The 20034-nt window shown below is 45.0% G+C and overlaps 1 protein-coding gene across 1 annotated transcript in view; it reads right to left on the minus strand.

The window, feature by feature from the left end:
• Window positions 1–75: 75 nt before the first annotated feature.
• Window positions 76–20034, minus strand: part of LOC133131546 (multiple epidermal growth factor-like domains protein 11) — a 116136-nt gene continuing 96177 nt past the window's right edge. The window contains exons 15-23 of the mRNA XM_061246921.1: window positions 19034–19168; window positions 15938–16066; window positions 12011–12139; window positions 9022–9150; window positions 7741–7869; window positions 7217–7450; window positions 5873–5997; window positions 4747–4813; window positions 76–307 (exon numbers count right to left, since the gene is read on the minus strand). Of these exons, the coding sequence (XP_061102905.1) occupies window positions 132–307; window positions 4747–4813; window positions 5873–5997; window positions 7217–7450; window positions 7741–7869; window positions 9022–9150; window positions 12011–12139; window positions 15938–16066; window positions 19034–19168 (1253 nt within the window). The 3' untranslated portion in view covers window positions 76–131. The remainder of the gene's footprint in view (window positions 308–4746; window positions 4814–5872; window positions 5998–7216; window positions 7451–7740; window positions 7870–9021; window positions 9151–12010; window positions 12140–15937; window positions 16067–19033; window positions 19169–20034) is intronic.

Genomic DNA, 20034 nt, shown 5'->3' on the forward strand with positions numbered 1-20034 from the left:
CCACGCGACAGTCAGAGAGCCCTGGGCTGGGCGGGGCTTGGTAGGGCTGGGCGGGGCTTGGTAGGGCTGGACGGGGCTTGGTGGGGCAGGCAGGGCGGGGCTCGGCAGTTCGGTCCCGCCCACCACGCCCCCTACAGGAGCGAGCCGGGGGGGCTGTCTGGGGGGGGCGTTCTGTGGCTGGGACTCAGGCGGACGGGCACCAGGTCGTAGTGGCTGGGGATGTGGCTGTTCCGTGGCAGGTCGTAGGGACCCTGGGAGAACGTGGTCAGGATCCCGGCCGTGCCCTGCATCACATTGACGGTGGGCTCTGAGAGAGAGAGAGAGAGAAAGAGGCAGGTAAGGGAGAAAGTAGGGGATGAAGAAAGAAAGTTATTTTTCACTGTTATCCAGTATTGTTCGGTGTTAAATCAATCTTGGTACGCAACACTAGGAGTCCAATATTCAGCTCTGATACAGCTGAATTAATCCTAACATTTTACTGTGCACATTTGGTTATTATTTTGTTACCTATAATTATTATGAATATATTTATTTCATATATATATTTTGTATTGCTATTTTTTTGTTATATTGTATACAATTATATTATATATATTTTATTTTATAATAAATGTTTCAGTGATGGTGAGGATGATGATGTGATTATGATGGTGGTGATTATTCTTATTATGCTGTTGTTATTGTTCTATGTAATATGTATGTATACATATGCACACATATGTATGTGAATGTGTGTTCATGTCAATGGGTTATGTTTATGCCTAGTTAGGGTACGTTCACGGCACAGCTAAACGTTGTCCTGCTCAGAAGAGTTCAGATTAACCGACGGGGAGAGAGAGCTCCAGACGCAGATGGAGAGCTGAAAGGCCTCGTTCCCCTCTCTTTGAGCCTCCCCGGGCCCCTCGTTCCCCTCTCTCTGAGCCTCCCTGGGCCCTGCGCTCACCCATGTCATAGACGTTCCTGACGGCGGCGGACGTGGGGCGGGAGGAGGCGCGCGAGGCGGGGCAGGAGGCAGAGCGGGGGGCGTCGCGGCGGGAGGGGGACTTCATCTCCACGTAGCTGCTCTCCGAGTGGCGCAGGGCCGCGCCCGGGGGGTCCCGGATGGTGGCGTACGGGCTCTCGCTGCTGAGCGAGCAGCTGCTGCCACTGCACGGGGACTCCATGTAATCTGAGAGGGGGCAACCGCAGGCTCTGCGTCAGGGACACACGTGTGTCCCCCCGGCGATGACACGCCACGTAGGGAGGAGTGGGGCGGGGAGTGGGATTTGAGAAAGGAGCAGGGCCATTGATTTTGTGACCACGCAGTCATGGGATATATCCACCATAGGGTGCTGGTGCATTGTGGGATAGGAATAGAAGAACGGGTGGTTTTGGGATGCCGGGGTCGTGCGAGAAGGGGACGGGGTGCAGGTCGAAGCGGGACGAATACGTGCAGTTCAAGTCCTCAGAGAAAAATGAATATTTTGGATTGTCCACTCAAAAAGAGAGAGAGCAGCTCTTGCATTCTGCTCTATGCGCACACACAGACACACACACACACAGACACTTACACACGCACACACTGGCGCACATGCAGACACACACACATGCGCAGACACACACACACTGACGCACGCGCAGACACACACCAACGCACACACAGACACACACACATACATTCCTCCCTTTCTTTCACTACCCTTACCTGTAACACAATAATCTTGGGTATGATGCTCCCATGTAATATAATTTGCCATATGGTAGCCTGAACACAGCATGAACAACATGAAGGTAATACTGGCTGTCAGTGCAGCTCTAAGACATTTAGATTAGCAGCAGAAAACAGCGGCCCATTGCTTGACAGGACATTTGGGAGGAGTAAGTGGTAAAAGGGACATGCCCTGGGTTGCTAGGAAGAAGATGGAGTCAGAAGTAGTCAGGTCCCGATTGGCTGACGGGTTATGATGATGGTGATGATGATGATGATTGAGAGGAAGGCTGAGGGCAGGCTGGGTTTACTAGGCGTACTGTACCTTTGTAGCACTGTTCTACAATGTAAGAGTAACGTCGGTCCAAGCAGTGCACACCTACACAGAGTTGAGATGCAGGAGTTATTAGTCTGGATGTGATACAACATTACCAGACTAATCTCTTTGGATCCCTTGGTCATCTTTTATATGTTTCATATGTTCCTTATTTAATACTTTTTACACACATGTACACTAACACTGACTACTAAGTACTAACACAGTTTGCAAGATACAGTACATAATCAAATCTGATTCTTGCCAATGGAGCCACGCAGATGTCAATTTGTATTTCTTATATTTATGTTAAAATACAGTATATCAGGTAGGTTTTATACTAGACTAGACCATTGTGAACTATTTCCGGCCAATAAAGTAGAGTTTTTTATAATCTAGTAACAGACAAACAGTCTTGAATTATTTATTGTTCCATAGTATAGTAATGTTGTGTTCCGTATGTATGGAATCAGGTGTTCAGCAGAGAAACTGATCCAGGCAAAGCAGCTGTCATACATGGACATGGTCGATGGTGAACTTCATGTGGGATGTGATGAGGTGTCCAGTGGACATCTAATGTAGTGGCATGTTTCATCATACTAGAATATCTACACCTGCCTGCGCTGTGCAGTATATTAATGGCTTACACTTTTAAACTTTCAAAACTTTTAAAAGGTTTACTCCAGTGTTAGCTTTTATTGTATCCCATAATGCTTTTGCAATGTAGCTTGTGTACACACAAAATAAAATAAAGGAAACAAAAAAATGATGTAGGCATTCCGTCGAATGAAAGCAGCCAAATGATCAAGGTTCTCCGGTTCTTATTCACATACGCTGCAAATAAGCAGAATTTGAGTTACTGTTTGCTTGACAAGTGACATTTTATTACCCCGTTGCCATATCTGGAAATGAGTAAAACTGCCTCACCTCATTCTGAACAGTTTTTAGGCAGAAAGTAAGTGTAAGTGTAAATATAAGACTAAAATACTTGTTGAGACTTTTTTTTATTTTTTTTTTACAGTGTAGGCCTGTGACCACATCCAGGAAACATAACACACAGTGAGTAAGGGTGCACACAGTGAGTAAGGGTAGGCACAGAGAGTAAGGGTCCACACAGTGAGTAAGGGTGCACACAGTGAATAAGGGTGTGCACAGTGAGTAAGGGAAGGCACAGAGAGTAAGTGTAGGCACAGAGAGTAAGGGTGCACACAGAGAGTAAGGGTGCACACAGTGAGTAAGGGTGCACACAGTGAGTAAGGGTGTGCACATGAGGACGTCAGGGCTGTGCAGTGACAGATCTCTGAGACCCAAGTGAAAAGAAACACCGGGGGGGTGACAGACACACATTGTATTTGAATACAATACAAGCAGCTTGCAAGCTCCAAGCCAAGATGGACTGTCCGAATTTTCACACAACGACAGTTTGAAGTGTAAAAAACAACAATTTATACGATGTCCACAACATTTTTCCCTTTATCACATCTTCCTGAAGGCTTGGAGAGGATAGCGCAAAGCAGGCGGATATGCAGTTTATATTGCTCTTTAATGCTTTGCATATTGTGCACATATGCAAGGCAAAAATTGTTGTGTCAGCCTACACCTAAAATGAATGATGTCTGCTCTTGGATAAGGAAAAGCGGTGCTTTTTGTCCTGAAAAAAATGGTTTCTGAATGAGATCTCAAAACTGAAAGTCAGGAACAGAGACGAAAGTTCTACCCACGAGCTTGCCTCCAGCGATACGCTTCTTAAAACGTAGCTTATAAATACAACCCTGGAGTCGACTCCAAAATGAGCTTTTCCCCTGGGCTGAAATTAACCCTCCTTTGCTCTGTATGGTCTTGCAGTCTACAGTCTGTGTTTATCTAATGTCCTGCTTAAATTAGGCTGAGTTAGTCACACTCCAGTGCTCTGATAGTCCACTGATAAGCACAGATCAAGCATGGCCAGATCAAACGGCCTCACCAGGCTTTGTTGTTGAGGCTTGTTTCCTGGTCTTGTTGAGAGACACTGCTCACTAGCGCCCCTGCAGTTGGCTCCAGTACAGGTGATTCAGCGCCCTCTTTCAAAGTTGATGGTAACGGTACCGTAAAAATTCAAAGTCAATTCATTTTTCCTACAAGAAAATCTAGATGCAATAGATGTGTTTTCTTAGGTGTTATTTAGTTAGATATTTAGGTTGTTGTGTTATTTAATTATTGTGTTATTTGCACAATGCAGAAATATTTTATGGACGGCATCACTGCCGAGTCACTGTATCTCATGTGCTTAGTGGACAACACTCATTTGGCCAGACTTCATGCCAGGTGTGTGGGGGAACACTGACCCAGGTGAGGTGTGTGGGGGAACACTGACTCAGGTGAGGTGTGTGGGGGTTACAGGTGAGGGGGAACACTGACCCAGGTGAGGTGTGTGGGGGAACACTGACTCAGGTGAGGTGTGTGGGGGTTACAGGTGAGGGGGAACACTGACCCAGGTGAGGTGTGTGGGGGAACACTGACTCAGGTGAGGTGTGTGGGGGTTACAGGTGAGAGGAACACTGACTCAGGTGAGGTGTGTGGGGGTGAGAGGAACACTGACTCAGGTGAGGTGTGTGGGGGCTACAGGTGAGAGGAACACTGACTCAGGTGAGGTGTGTGGGGGTTACAGGTGAGAGGAACACTGACTCAGGTGAGGTGTGTGGGGGTGAGAGGAACACTGACTCAGGTGAGGTGTGTGGGGGTTACAGGTGAGAGGAACACTGACCCAGGTCTTTGAGGTTGCAGTAGGCCCTCCACTCCGCACTGCTCCGGTCTCCCTTCTTGCTCTTGGGCTGTGAAAGGCAGCAGATTAGAGCTGAGATGTCATCTGCAGCGATTCTCACAGTCCTGAGCACTGCGCTGCATTTGTGAACAGTAGAGCTCTTTATGCCCACCACCGTGCCAGTGGGAATGGCCCAGAGACACCCTGTACATCTGTCCAATTAGCTATGTGTGTGCGCTTGTGTGTATCTCTATCTTTGAATTTCTGTGTGTCTGTGGGATTTTGAGTATGTGTGTGTGTGTGTTTATGTGTGTGAACTATGAACTATCCAAACAGGCTACATATACATTTGCACAACAGAAAGAAAGATGTAAAATGCAATTAACATCTATATGCATGACTTTTCTGTGCATCAACCTTTACCCAAGAAACCACAATGATCTGGCATATTTAGTTGTTTAATGAAACCTATTTGTCTTTTGAACACAGTGGAATCATCTCTTTCTGAATAAAGATGAAAAAATATCAGGCTAATTCATGCAATTTCTAGTGTTCACCCCAGTGAATAGGTATATTTGAATAATAAATGATGCAGAAAAATTAATTTAACAACAAGGTGATAAAACCAGAATTTGTTGATCATATCAAGCTCATTAAGGGCTGACTAATAACAGGCAAAACATAACATTAGGGCCGTGACAGCTAATCATCAACTTATTTAGGCAACGTTGTTCCATTTACAGTGATACTTGAGGTGGAACAGCTGACTGGAAATTGAATGTGTTGCTAGTTTTAGTGCCGCTTGAGAATCACTTTAGCCATGTACCCCTCTCTTCCTTCAGGCAGTTTTTTGGTGCAGTTTCGATCCTGTAGAAATAGTTGCTTCCTGCCTACAGACCCTGCTGGAGGGTGAACTGGGGTGAAAACAATGACAAGTTGCTGTATTTTTGAGGCAAAATAAGTAAAATCCATATTTGAAATTGTAAGACCTGCTATTTAGGCTGTAAACTATGTATATTTGTTTATTTATTTTTCCCAGCCAGCCAGACTGCAGAACTTTCCCATTTCCCAGACTTTGTGTCTCTGACAGTGTGGTTCTGTGTATATGCAGGTATGTGACAGGTTGTACCTTCAGGGTGGACTGTCCATCAAGGCTGTTGCCATGGCACTGGGTGACGCTGCATTGACCCAGTGTGTGGTAGCTAGGGTTGGAGAAGCAGTGGCCACTGGGATTGACACTGGTCTGAGAAGCATCTGCAAACAAGAGTGTGGACACAGATGCATGCACCCATGTTCAAACGGGCACCCATGTACAGACACATACATTGAGCTCCATAACTCTTGAGACAAATACATATTTCTTCTTGATTTGACTCTGTACTCTGCAATTTCAGATTTGCAATCAAGTATGGTCAAAGTGCAGATTTTCTCCTTTTATTAATGAGTACTTTGATACATTTTAAATTCACCATGTAGAATTACATAACAGCTCTTTTAAACACATTACCCCCATTTCATGACACCATAACATTTGGGACGAATGGCTTCACGGGGGTTTCTGATTAGTGAGGTGTGTTCAATCTCTTCCTTGGTGCAGGTATAAGAGAGCTTTCAGGATCCAGCCTTAATTCTAGGCTTTTGAGTGCCTTTGGAGTCTGTTATTGGTGATTGTCAACATGAGGACCAAAGTAGCGGTACATGTGGGATCAAATGGGGGATGAAGCACAGTCCAATGAGTTTGGAGGCGTTTGGTTGAGCAGGTAAGATGCTTTTGTACACTTCAGAATTCACTCTGCTGCTTCTATCGGCAGTTACATTATCAATGAAGGCAAGTGAGCCAGCAACAGCAATACATGCCAAACTATTGCTTTGGATCTTGGGCAGTTCCTTTTAGCCTCCACATTTTGCTCTTGCCATTACTCTGAAGTCAATCTGCCTCATTTGCCCACAAGACATCCAAAACTCTGCCGGTTCTTTCAGTGTAGTGTAGTCTGAGTGTGTTATTAGTGTTTTACTGTGTGTGTGTGTGTGTGTGTGTGTGTGTGTGTGTGTGTCTGTGTGTGTGTGATTGTGCATGCATTATCAGACAGGCTGTAGTCTGTGTGTGTTATTAGTGTTTTACTGTGTGTGTGATTGTGCATGCATCACCAGACAGGCTGTAGTCTGTGTGTGTTATTAGTGTTTTAGCGTGTGTGTGATTGTGCATGCATCACCAGACAGGCTGTAGTCTGCGTGTGTTATTAGTGTTTTAGCGTGTGTGTGATTGTGCATGCATCACCAGACAGGCTGTAGTCTGTGTGTGTTATTAGTGTTTTAGCGTGTGTGTGATTGTGCATGCATCACCAGACAGGCTGTAGTCTGCGTGTGTTATTAGTGTTTTAGCGTGTGTGTGATTGTGCATGCATCACCAGACAGGCTGTAGTCTGTGTGTGTTATTAGTGTTTTAGCGTGTGTGTGATTGTGCGAGCATTACCGGACAGGCTGTAGTCTGTGCTGGAGATGCCCAGGGCAGGCGTATAGGACACGCTGGGCATGTCGTGGTTCTTCTCGCTCTGTCTCTGCCGGTGCCAGACGAACAGGCTCAGCATGGCCATGATCAGCAGCAGGAGGAAGATGATGCCCATCACCGCGCCCGCAGACTGCCTCTCCGACACCAGCGCCGGGCTGATTTTAGTGTACGGGTTCAGCTCGTCCATCATCAGGGCCGCTGGGAAAACACCGCCGTCATTGTGTGTGTGTGTGTGTGTGTGTGTGTCAGACCTGGGACAAATACATAACCCTTCTGGATACAAATATTTTTCTACGCTTTGCTGAACTTGTCCGGTGTATTGGAACCTATTAAATACACTCAAAAAGTGCAAGCCACGCCTTCTGGTTCTCCTGGTTGGCTCACTTGCACCAGGCAAGATCAACCGAGCGCAGAAAAGTATCCGAATCCAAAGCAATTAGGTATTTGACCCAGTCTGGCGTGTGTGTATGTGTGTCGCGCACACTCACCCTGGTCACAGCGGATGCCTTTGTACCCAGGGCTGCAGTAGCAGGTGCCTGTCACATAGTCACAGGTGGCGTTATTCAAGCACTCACACAGCTGCTGGCAGCCATAACCGAACGTCCCAGACGGGCATTCTGAAAGAGAGAGGGGGAGAGAGGGAGGGAACAGGCATGAAAGGAGAATACAAGATGGATGGAGAAAGAGAAAGACAGAAAGGGGATAAGAGAGGGGGAATGGCGGGGTTGAGAAAAGGACAGGGTTGAAAAGAGATGGATCGAAAAAAAAGAGTGAGTCAGAGGGGAGAGAGAGAGAGAGAGAGAGAGAGAGAGAATGAGATAGAGGGGAGAGAGGTGGTCACACACAATGCAAGCACAAACAAACCAACACCAAGCCAGCATCAAAAGGCAATGATGACAGTCAAATTTTTAACCAGCATCTGTGGTATCTTGAGCAGGAAGGAAAGGGGGTATCTATGGCACAGGAAACAGGAAACTACTGTATAAGCAGGCAGTGGCAGGGACACATGAACTGTAGCCTCTGGTATGATAATGACTCCAGCCTTGGATCAGCCTTCAGCCCACAAAACTGCACTTTAAAATGTTCAGCGTTAGTTTTACTATCAGAGAGGGATCAAATGTACTCTATTTGGTGATTTAAGACTCAATTTTAATTTGTGTACAGTACTGTGGGCATCCTAGATTATTTAATGGTTACAGGCATGTGGTGGAGTTGAGGCGGATGGACGTGGCTGGGACAGGGTGTGCGTGTGAATGGTGTGGTTAAGGGTGGAGTTGAGAGTGGATGGGTGTGGTTAAGGGTGGAGTTGAGAGTGGATGGGTGTGGTTAAGGGTGGAGTTGTGAGTGGATGGGTGTGGTTAAGGATGGAGTTGAGAGTGGATGGGTGTGGTTAAGGGCAGAGTTGAGAGTGGATGGGTGTGGTTAAGGATGGAGTTGTGAGCGGATGGGCATGGTTAAAGGCAGAGTCGGGAGCGGATGGGCGTGGTTGAGGGTGGATGGGCGTGGTTGAGGGTGGATGGGCATGGTTAAAGGCAGAGTCAGGAGCGGATGGGCGTGGTTGAGGGTGGATGGGCGTGGTTAAGGGCAGAGTCGGGAGTGGATGGGCGTGGTTGAGGGTGGATGGGCGTGGTTAAGGGCAGAGTCGGGAGCGGATGGGCGTGGTTGAGGGCAGAGTCGGGAGTGGATGGGCGTGGTTGAGGGCAGAGTCGGGAGCGGATGGGCGTGGTTGAGGGCAGAGTCGGGAGCGGATGGGCGTGGCTGGGACTCACTCAGCTCACAGCTGTACCCGATGAAGCCCGTGCGGCAGGCGCACTGCCCGTTAATGTGGTCACAGTCCGCTCCGTTCTGGCAGTGACACACCTCCAGACAGTCCTGCCCATAGAACCCCGAGGGACAGCCTGGGGGACGCAGTCACAGTTACGCAACCTTGAGCAACGCCAGACGCCGCGCGCGAACGTGGAGCTACACTGACAATAGAGCGGCTCATAGGAACTCACAGCAACACAGAGCAACACAAACCAACATACACTGAACAGGGTGAACAATGTAGAGCAATTCATAACAACACAGAGCAGAACATAGCAGGGACAGCGACACTGACTGAACAGGTTGAACAATATAGAGCAACTCATAGCAACTCATTGAGAAACAAAGCAGCAGAGAGAACAGGTTGATGTAGAACTATATGGAGTGGTAGAGGGACATCATCATACCTGACATTGACAGAAAAGGAACGCTGGAGATTCAACACTTAGTGATCGGGATCAGGATGGACCAACACATTACACACAAACATATAGTCAGGTCCAGAATTAGTGGCACCCTTGAAAACATAGTATGCACAAAAAAGTAATCTTAAAAATAATGATGTTATTGACATAAACATTATTTTCCAACATGTGTAAAGTACTGTGCTTTAATTATTCAATGAAATCAATCGGCCTTCTTATTTTCAAGATAGTTTGCAAATAACACAAATATTTCCCTGAAAACAGGTTTCACAATTATTGGCACCCCTGAAACCAGCCCTGGCAAAGATGACAGCCATGAGTCTTTTCCTGTGAATTGTGACATGGTTAGAGGACACATTTGGAGGGGGTTTTGACCATTCCTCCATGCAGGGCTTGCAGATCATTGATATCCCTGGGTTTGCTCTTATCTTAAGTTAAGACCACAGGGGTTTTCATGGGATTTAAGTCTGGAGACTGAGATGGCCATTGCAGAACATGGATGTTGTTTTCACTTAACCATTTCTGTGTGGATTTTGAAGAATGTTTTCGAGTAATTGTCCTGCTGGAACATCCACATATGACCAGGTCTCAGCCTCCTAGCAGAGACAACCAGATTTTCTGCCAAAATGTCCTGGTACTTACTAAATGTAAATAGTGCCCCTGGACCACTGCCAGCAAAACATCCCAAAAACAGGAATTACACACCCTCACAGCAGGTATGAGGTGCTTATCATATATTTATATTTATCCTATACTTATATTTTATGCATTCCTCAAATTTGCTGCCACACATGTTGATGGTGTGTATGGCCAGAACGTTTGACTTTGGTCTTATCTGACATACTGTAGCATTCTCTTCCCATCACAGTTCCAAACAACATTCGGCAAACTCCAGATGCTTAGATTTGCTTTTTTGTTCTCAGTAAGAGCTTTCTTTAATATGCCACCATTTCAAAGAGGTTGATGGTATGGAGGTGCCATCATATGGTTCTTTCTGAGACTTGGTGACCCCAAGATGCAACCAATCTCTGAAATTCTTAAACTTGAGTTCTTCATCATCATCCTTCTCACCATCCATGGGGACAACGTGCACTTGCGTCCTCTTCCTGGCAACCAAGTTTGCAACCATTCCATGTTCTAAATGTTTTATTATTGCCCTTACAGTTCTAAGTGTTATGTTTAACCATATACTGCATGTGTTTTTTGTACCTATTACGAGATAGATCGATTAGCATCTTTTTGGATTGAAAGTTCTTTGACTTTTCCCATGCTGATGGATGACAAAGGGATTTTGCATGCTTGCCACCTGATTTTTATACTCCAGAAAAACTCTTCAAGTGATGGAATAACACAATATAGTTCTGAGATTGACTAAATTAAGTAAAATGTAATTGCTAATTTAATGACATTTTATTTTGAATAATTGTTAGGGGTGGCAATCATTTTGACATTCTTTTCCGAAGAAATTAGATTACATTGAAAGAAGAGAATAAATGAATTGAACTAAAAGTATATAGTCTTCCCATATGCTTGAACATAACAGATTATTGAATATTGTCTGTGCTGTTTTTTACATGCAGCCTTTTCCTTAATTTTCCTTAATGCCAATAATTCTGGACCGGACTCTATCCATACCTGCACATACACATTTTTACACAAACACACAAGCTCTCCTTAACAAATGAACACACAGCCAGGGTTACACAACCTGCTGTAAAATCCAGCTGTGCCAGTTTGACCAGCTTGAAAATTGAGCTCACCAAGCTGGTCTTAAGCTGGTCTAGCTGGGTATGAGCTGGTCAACCAGTTACCAGCTGCTTCAAAACATAGCTTGAGCTGGTGAAACCATGTCAAGCTGGATGCTGGTTAACCAGCTAAACCATGTCGAGCTGGGAGCTGGTTGGAACTGGTCAACCAGCTACCAGCTGTTTCAAAACATAGCCTGAGTCGGGCGTGTACCCACGCCCACAACTCATCTGTGCAAGCGTCCACACCATGTCCATTAACAGCGGAGATGAGAGCACACACAAATTCAGCTGATGCAAAGATCTGCAATCTGTGCCAAATAAGACCGTCACCCCTGATACGGAATGGGAAATTCATTCTGAAAACTCTTGTGTCACAAAAACAAAAAAGAGTGAAACCGTAATGGGCTGGAGATGAAGCTAATTTAGCTGAATGCTAAATGAATGAACTATCTGGAATGCAATGTGATGTGGCTGATCCCATGATTTGTGGATTTGTGTACAGAGGGGAAAAAAGTGAATAACTGATTTTTAAGATTTTTTCATCTGGACTGTGGAGCAAGATAGACAGCTAATTTCTTCCCAAAATTGCTATCCAACCCTTTTTATATATATATTATAAGCTGACGCAAGCTAGCACTTCAATGGTCTGGTATGAAGTTTTAATTTTCCCAGCAGAATGGAAAGTAGTGTAGTTATTTATTTTTTTGACTGGAGGCAGCTGCGGTTGCAGCGGGTGGCCAGCAGGTGTCGCTGTGTGACTGGGGAGTGGGGAGACTCACGCTGAGTGCAGTACAGTCCAGTCCAGCCTGCGCTGCACCTGCACTCCCCGTCTGTGGCGCTGCACTGGGCTCCATTGTGACAGTTACAGCTGTGGATGCAGTCAGGGCCCCAGTACCCCGAGGGACAAGCTGCAACCGTCAGAGACACAGTCAGCACAAACACGCGTGTGTGCACACGCATAGAGGGCGCGCGCACACACACACACAAGCACGCATCCGCACACACACGCACGCATCTGCACACACACATACGCATCTGCACACACACACACCCGCAAACACACACACACCTGTGCCCGCACACACACACACACGCACCCGCACACACACGCATCTGCACACACACACACGCATCTGCGCACACACACACACATATGCACACACACACACGCACACCCGCGCACACACATGCACACACATACACACAGACATACACACACGCACCCGTACACACACGCACATGCACACACACACACTCTAACAGATACATGCACACACACAGACATGTATACACACAGACATGCATACACACATGCACACTCTCACAGACACACACATACAAACACATGCATGCACTATGCACACACGCACAAAATCTGTCACACATACAAACACATGCAGACAAATGGAAATGCACATACACACACTCATGCACGCAAAGACACACATGCGCAGACACAAAGTCTCTGACACACACATACACATGTACATTCAAATAGACAGACACAAATTCAAACATGTAGACAATCACACACATAAGCACATGTGGACACACACTCACATGCATACACACGCAAACAGACAAACATATACACAGAAATTCACACAAAAAGTTTATCTCTCTCTCTCTCTCACACACACACACACACACACACACGAACACACACACACACACGTGCTGAATCCAGAGTCTCTGTGCTGTATCTGCACCCAGCCCATTTACATGATCCTGGCTATCCACTGCTCAGGGACCAGGATAAGAACAGGGGCTGCTGGGCTGTAGTGTGTGGGGTATGGAGTGCACAGCTCCTGCTTCCATCAGGACTGTAATGTGTCCTTACTGAGGCACTCTTTAAACTGGGGACACTCATTTTAAACTGGGGACACTCTTTAAACTGGGGACACTCTTTAACCTGGAGACACTCAGTTTAAACTGGGGACACTCTTTAAACCGGGGACACTCAGTTTAAACTGGGGACACACTCTTTAAACCGGGGACACTCAGTTTAAACTGGGGACACTCTTTAAACTGAGGACACTCATTTTAAACTGGGGACACTCTTTAAATCGGGGTCACTCATTTTAAACCGGGGTCACTCATTTTAAACTGGGGACACTCTTTAAACCGGGGACACTCAGTTTAAACTGGGGACACTCAGTTTAAACTGGGGACACTCTTTAAACTGGAGACACTCAGTTTAAACTGGGGACACTCTTTAAACCGGGGACACTCATTTTAAACTGGGGACACTCTTTAAACTGGGGACACTCTTTAAACCGGGGTCACCCATTTTAAACTGGGGACACTCTTTAAACCGGAAACACTCAGTTTAAACTGGGGACACTCTTTAACCTGGAGACACTCAGTTTAAACTGGGGACACTCTTTAAACCGGGGACACTCAGTTTAAACTAAGGACACACTCTTTAAACCGGGGACACTCAGTTTAAACTGGGGACACTCTTTAAACTGAGGACACTCATTTTAAACTGGGGACACTCTTTAAATCGGGGTCACTCATTTTAAACCGGGGTCACTCATTTTAAACTGGGGACACTCTTTAAACCGGGGACACTCAGTTTAAACTGGGGACACTCTTTAAACTGGAGACACTCAGTTTAAACTGGGGACACTCTTTAAACCGGGGACACTCATTTTAAACTGGGGACACTCTTTAAACTGGGGACACTCTTTAAACCGGGGTCACCCATTTTAAACTGGGGACACTCTTTAAACCGGGGACACTCAGTTTAAACTGGGGACACTCTTTAACCTGGAGACACTCAGTTTAAACTGGGGACACTCTTTAAACCGGGGACACTCAGTTTAAACTGGGGACACACTCTTTAAACCGGGGACACTCAGTTTAAACTGGGGACACTCTTTAAACTGAGGACACTCATTTTAAACTGGGGACACTCTTTAAATCGGGGTCACTCATTTTAAACCGGGGTCACTCATTTTAAACTGGGGACACTCTTTAAACCGGGGACACTCAGTTTAAACTGGGGACACTCAGTTTAAACTGGGGACACTCTTTAAACTGGAGACACTCAGTTTAAACTGGGGACACTCTTTAAACCGGGGACACTCAGTTTAAACTGGGGACACACTCTTTAAACCGGGGACACTCAGTTTAAACTGGGGACACTCTTTAAACTGAGGACACTCATTTTAAACTGGGGACACTGTTTAAATCGGGGTCACTCATTTTAAACTGGGGACACTCAGTTTAAACTGGGGACACTCTTTAAACCGGGGACACTCAGTTTAAACTGGGGACACTCTTTAAACCGGGGACACTCAGTTTAAACTGGGGACACACTCTTTAAACCGGGGACACTCAGTTTAAACTGGGGACACTCTTTAAACTGAGGACACTCATTTTAAACTGGGGACACTGTTTAAATCGGGGTCACTCATTTTAAACTGGGGACACTCAGTTTAAACTGGGGACACTCTTTAAACCGGGGACACTCAGTTTAAACTGGGGACACTCTTTAAACCGGGGACACTCAGTTTAAACTGGGGACACTCTTTAAATCGGGGACACTCAGTTTAAACTGGGGACACTCAGTTTAAACTGGGGACACTCTTTAAACCGGGGACACTCAGTTTAAACTGGGGACACTCTTTAAACCGGGGACACTCAGTTTAAACAGGGGACACTCAGTTTCAACAGGGGACACTCAGTTTAAACAGGGGACACTCAGTTTAAACTGGGGACACACTCTTTAAACCGGGGACACTCAGTTTAAACTGGGGACACTCTTTAAACCAGGGACACTCTTTCCCAAACTGACATGTGCATTTGCCTCTGCTCATTTTAGAAATAAAAAACAAGGAGGATGAAGATGATAATGAGGATGATGATGGGAGCAGAGTCTCCTGTAGACTCTTAGTGGAGGTGTTCTGATGGATGGAGAAGCTGGGTGAACAGAGAGAGAGAGATAGAGAGAAAGTGAGAGTGAGAGGGAGATAGAGGGAGAGCGAGAGAGGCTGTGCTCCCACTGGGAACAGGAGGCAGTGGAGACAGAGAAAGCACAAAATACCAGAACATTAGAACAAATTTAAGTTTCAAGTTACAATAATCGAGAAAAGTTACCGATATACTGGGGAAGAAACCTGTGTGAATGACATTGGCTGTGTGAATGACATTCACACAGCCATTGGCTGCATTGGCTGCAACTTGTGTGGCCTCCTGTCACCAAATGAAGGACAGCCAGGCAAGCAGGTGAGGCACCATTTCTGTTATCTCTATTTTTAGACTATTATTGTTACTGTCCTTATTAGTGCTGGTCACTCAACAATTAATGTAGCTTGTCTGTAAGTTTGGTTATCATTTATGTATAAATTTTTATATCCATTTTATTCCAGTGTATTAATCATACAGTATGTTTTATGTGTCATTGTTAATCGTTTTTATTGGTAATTGCTTTGGCAATATTTTTTGTATACAGTCATGCCAATAAAGCATTATTGAATTGAATTGGATTGAGAGAGAGAGAGAGAGAGAGAGAGAGAGAGATAGAGAGAGAGAATAAATTGAGAGGGACAGGCGGGCAGATAAGAGAGAGAGAACAGAGAGAAAGAAAGAGGGGGAAGATAAAAAGAAAGAGGGGGAAGACAAAAAGAAAGAGAGGGATTAAGAGACAGAAAGATAGAGAGATCGAGGGATAGAGAGAGAGAAGTGGAAGGAGGATGTACCCTGGGAGCAGTCTTCCCCGATCCAGCCGGAGAGGCACTGGCAGGAGCCGTCGATGGGGCTGCAGGTGCCGTTATTGGTGCAGAGGCACACCTCCGCACAGGCTTTCCCAAACCTGCCACTGGGACACACTGTGAGGAGAACACACCACACACACACACAGAGTACACACACACACACAAACACAAGTACACACACACACACACACACACATACACAAGTACACACACATACATGCACACACACAGACAAGTACACACACCACACACACATACACACACACACACAGTACACGCACATACACGCACACACACACAAACACAAGTACACACACACACACAAGTACACACACATACACCCACACACACAATTACACACGCACACACACACACACACACACACACACACACACACACACACATACACACACACACAGACAAGTACACACACATACACACACATAGATGCACAAACACACACGCACACACACAGATACATGCACACACACACAAGTACACACATATACACAAGTACACACACACACATACACACAGATTCACGGACATAGACACACACGTACACACACGCACACATGTGCACATGCAAGCACAAACACATATACACACAAAAACACAGGCACACACACATACATGGACGCAAACACACACATACACACACACATGCATATAAACACATACATACACAGAAACACACACACACACACAAAAACATATACACACACATATGCCACATACACATACATAGACACACACGCACACATACGCACACGAGCACACACACATGCAAGGACGGTCGGACACGGACACGTACACACACACACACACACACACACACACACACACACACACCATATAATGCAGTAGTGAGTTCAGTTTTGTTCACAAAGCCTACAGACACCCACAGACTCATTATATGACTCATTAGTGTGGACACAAACACACCCAATGCCCTACAGATGGACATCAAGGCTTCAGCAAACCTAATGGATGTAGCTGGGGCTTTGATGGTCCATCGACTGAGCCAATAGAGTTAGCAATTCATTTAGCTGTGCCAAGCAAATTCTTTTTATTGATAAATGTAAATACGTAACGGCATATGGCAGCATATTTCCCAGGAGAAAACACGCTAGTTTAAAGACTGTCACATTCAGCAAAGGGGCACCTGTTGCCGCACATATGCAACATGTATAGGAATGTAACTGTATGCAAACGCTGACACTGTATGAAATTTAATTGACTTAAAAGGTCCCATATTGTGGAAAATGACATTTCCCTTGCTATGTGGATTATAAAGGAGTTGAAGGTGCTACAAAAACACTGTGAACTAAATGAAATGGACAGTCCTGAAAAAAAAACACACAAATCTGTAAGAAGAAAATCGGAATTTAAACAAGCCGTTCGGAGTTCTGTGAGGTTATGACATCACAACGATACGCTCATTTGCTTCAACGCGGCCCACATCGTAGTTGGAACAAATCCAGATGGCATTCAGTTAACTGGTGCTAACCAGCCAATCAGAACAGAGGTTCACTGACATCAATGAGCCTTAAAGATACAGTCACTAAAACAGCCTGTTCTTGGTAAAGCTCATGAGAGCCACTGGGGAATGGACATGTAAAACCACACAAACATTGTTCTTGTGGATTCTTGTGGATATCAGGACCTACAATCGAACACTGGAAAAGGGTACAATATGGGAAGTTTCATTGTTCAGGAGTTGGGGGCTAGAGGAGAGGCCCATATATGTGTCATGGAGGTGGTCAGGTCTGTGTTCTGGATATTTCCTGATCAACTGAACCCAGTAATCGGCCTTTGCAGACACTTCACAGTCTGTGACAAAATTAAAATAGCAGCTGTCATAAAAATGAATATTTCACTTCCCTCAAATTACAGACAATAAAAAAACAAAATGTAAAGAATCAATTTCCAGCATCCTCGTTCGACTTTTGAGAAATCGAGGATTCAAACATAGTTATTTTGGGCTGTCTCAATTTTTAAATAACGAAACTCAAACCTGAAATTTTTTTTAATTCAATTAAATCTATGTGCACTGCCTATAAAAAAAGAATTCTAACAAAAATATTCCATTCCAATTTCTTCAAAACTGCGTCAAAGCCAACGGCAGACATGCAGAGGGGTGTGCGACCTCCAGATGCAGTATTTTAGGGCGTTGTGCGTTTTGTGGGGCCACTGGCCCCGGACCCTGAAGAGCGTTGGCCTGCGGAGGCAGAACTGAAACGAGCTGCAAGCGGCAGTCTGATTGGTCTCTCTCCCTCGCAAATGACCACATTTTCCCCGAGTTTTCAGATTTTTTATAATAATTAAACTTTTACTATTGCCAGCCTTCAAAGCCATGAAAGTGAATTCTATATACGTCCAGAGCCTTTCCCTAATACATGAAAAGATCGGTTAATTATTGTGGGGAATAAAAATCTATATTTCATCTGGAGATTTCTGCCCGGCTTGAGAAGGGGAGGTGCTCATTCAGACTAATTACTGCTCCTTTTGGGGGCTATTTATGATGTCTTCAAGGACACCCTAAAAGACACCCTAAAAGTGAAATGTGCCTGCCTTGGACCCATAGACTTGCATATATAACCAGACAGGACAGCAAACTAAGCAGTGAAGCACCCGGAAGTATGGCTGCTGCAATTCTATTGTAAAAGCGTTTTAAAATTCAGTATTTTCCCAAAACTTCACAAATTACTACAAATAATGAAGTCTTTCGCATTAAAAAATTGATCGATTAGGTTAATTTCAATGAAATTTATCACTTATAAAAAATTAAATGATTTGGTTGTTAAATCAGCTTGGGTTTTCACAGTGAAGTCAATGGGCAAAAAGCTCTGTTGCATTCAGCAACCAAACTTCCAGATTCTTCACTGCCTAACCCGTCCCACCCTGTCCTGTTCCTATAGACGCTCTATGATTGGACCTGACCATTATAACAGGGCTCTATGATTGGACTCGGCCATTATAACAGGGCTCTATGATTGGACCTGGCCATTATAACAGGGCTCTATGATTGGACTCGGCCATTATAACAGGGCGCACGCATTACGCGGGGGCCGGGCTTACCCTGATTGCACAGAGAGCCGAAGTATCCCGGCAGGCACTCGCAGTGGCCGGAGATGTGGTGACACGGCCCCATGCTGTGGACACACTGTGGGCACGACAGACTGCAGCGCTGCCCGTACAACCCTGGAGAGCAGCCTGTGGGTACACACACACACACACACACACAGGTACACACACACGCAAATGCACACGCAACCACACACAACCACATGCACAGAGGAGATGCCAAGACCATGTAGAAAGCAGAAAATGCAAAAAGAAATGAAAGGATTTATGAACGGAATGAAAAGGGAGATAAATGAAGGATAAAAGAAGGGATGAAAAGAGAAAAAAGAAAAGTCAGAATAGTGCAACAAAACCAAATTCTTTACACTTCACTGGAGAAGAACAGTCTGAACAAGGCAACAGGTACCAACTGCCAAAAGGTGGCTCACGTTACACAACAAAACACAACACAACATAACATAACATAACATAACATAACACAACATGACATAATGGCGACATAACAGGCCATTCAGCCCAGCAATCTTCGCCTTTCCCTCCCACGAAAGTGTACCAACTGCTTAGTTTTCCTAAAAGCCCTCAGGTTAAGCACACAGCTCACAGTCACACCAGCAGTCTGCTCCTGCAGTCCAGCCTGCAGCCATCTGCTCATTCGCATATCAGGCTAACTCTTTTAAATCACCTCTTAAATTGTGCCTTCTTTTAAATCACCTCTTAAAACATGCTTTTATCAGACGGCATTCCTTTAGTCTTTGACGAGCTTATTTATTAATTATTTAGTATTCAGTATTATTTATTATTTAGTTATTATTTATTCCTTTTATTTATTCCTGTGCTTTTTTCATGTGCTTATTTTTATATTTTATTACATTATTGTTTGATTTTATTCTCAGTAAACCACTTTGTAATTCTGTTTTGAAAAGTGCTCTACAAATAAAGATTATTATATAGAACATATATTTATATATTAACAAAGATATATTCAACCTATTCAT

The sequence above is a fragment of the Conger conger genome, chromosome 6 (genome assembly GCF_963514075.1).
Source record: "Conger conger chromosome 6, fConCon1.1, whole genome shotgun sequence".
Lineage (NCBI taxonomy): Eukaryota > Metazoa > Chordata > Actinopteri > Anguilliformes > Congridae > Conger > Conger conger.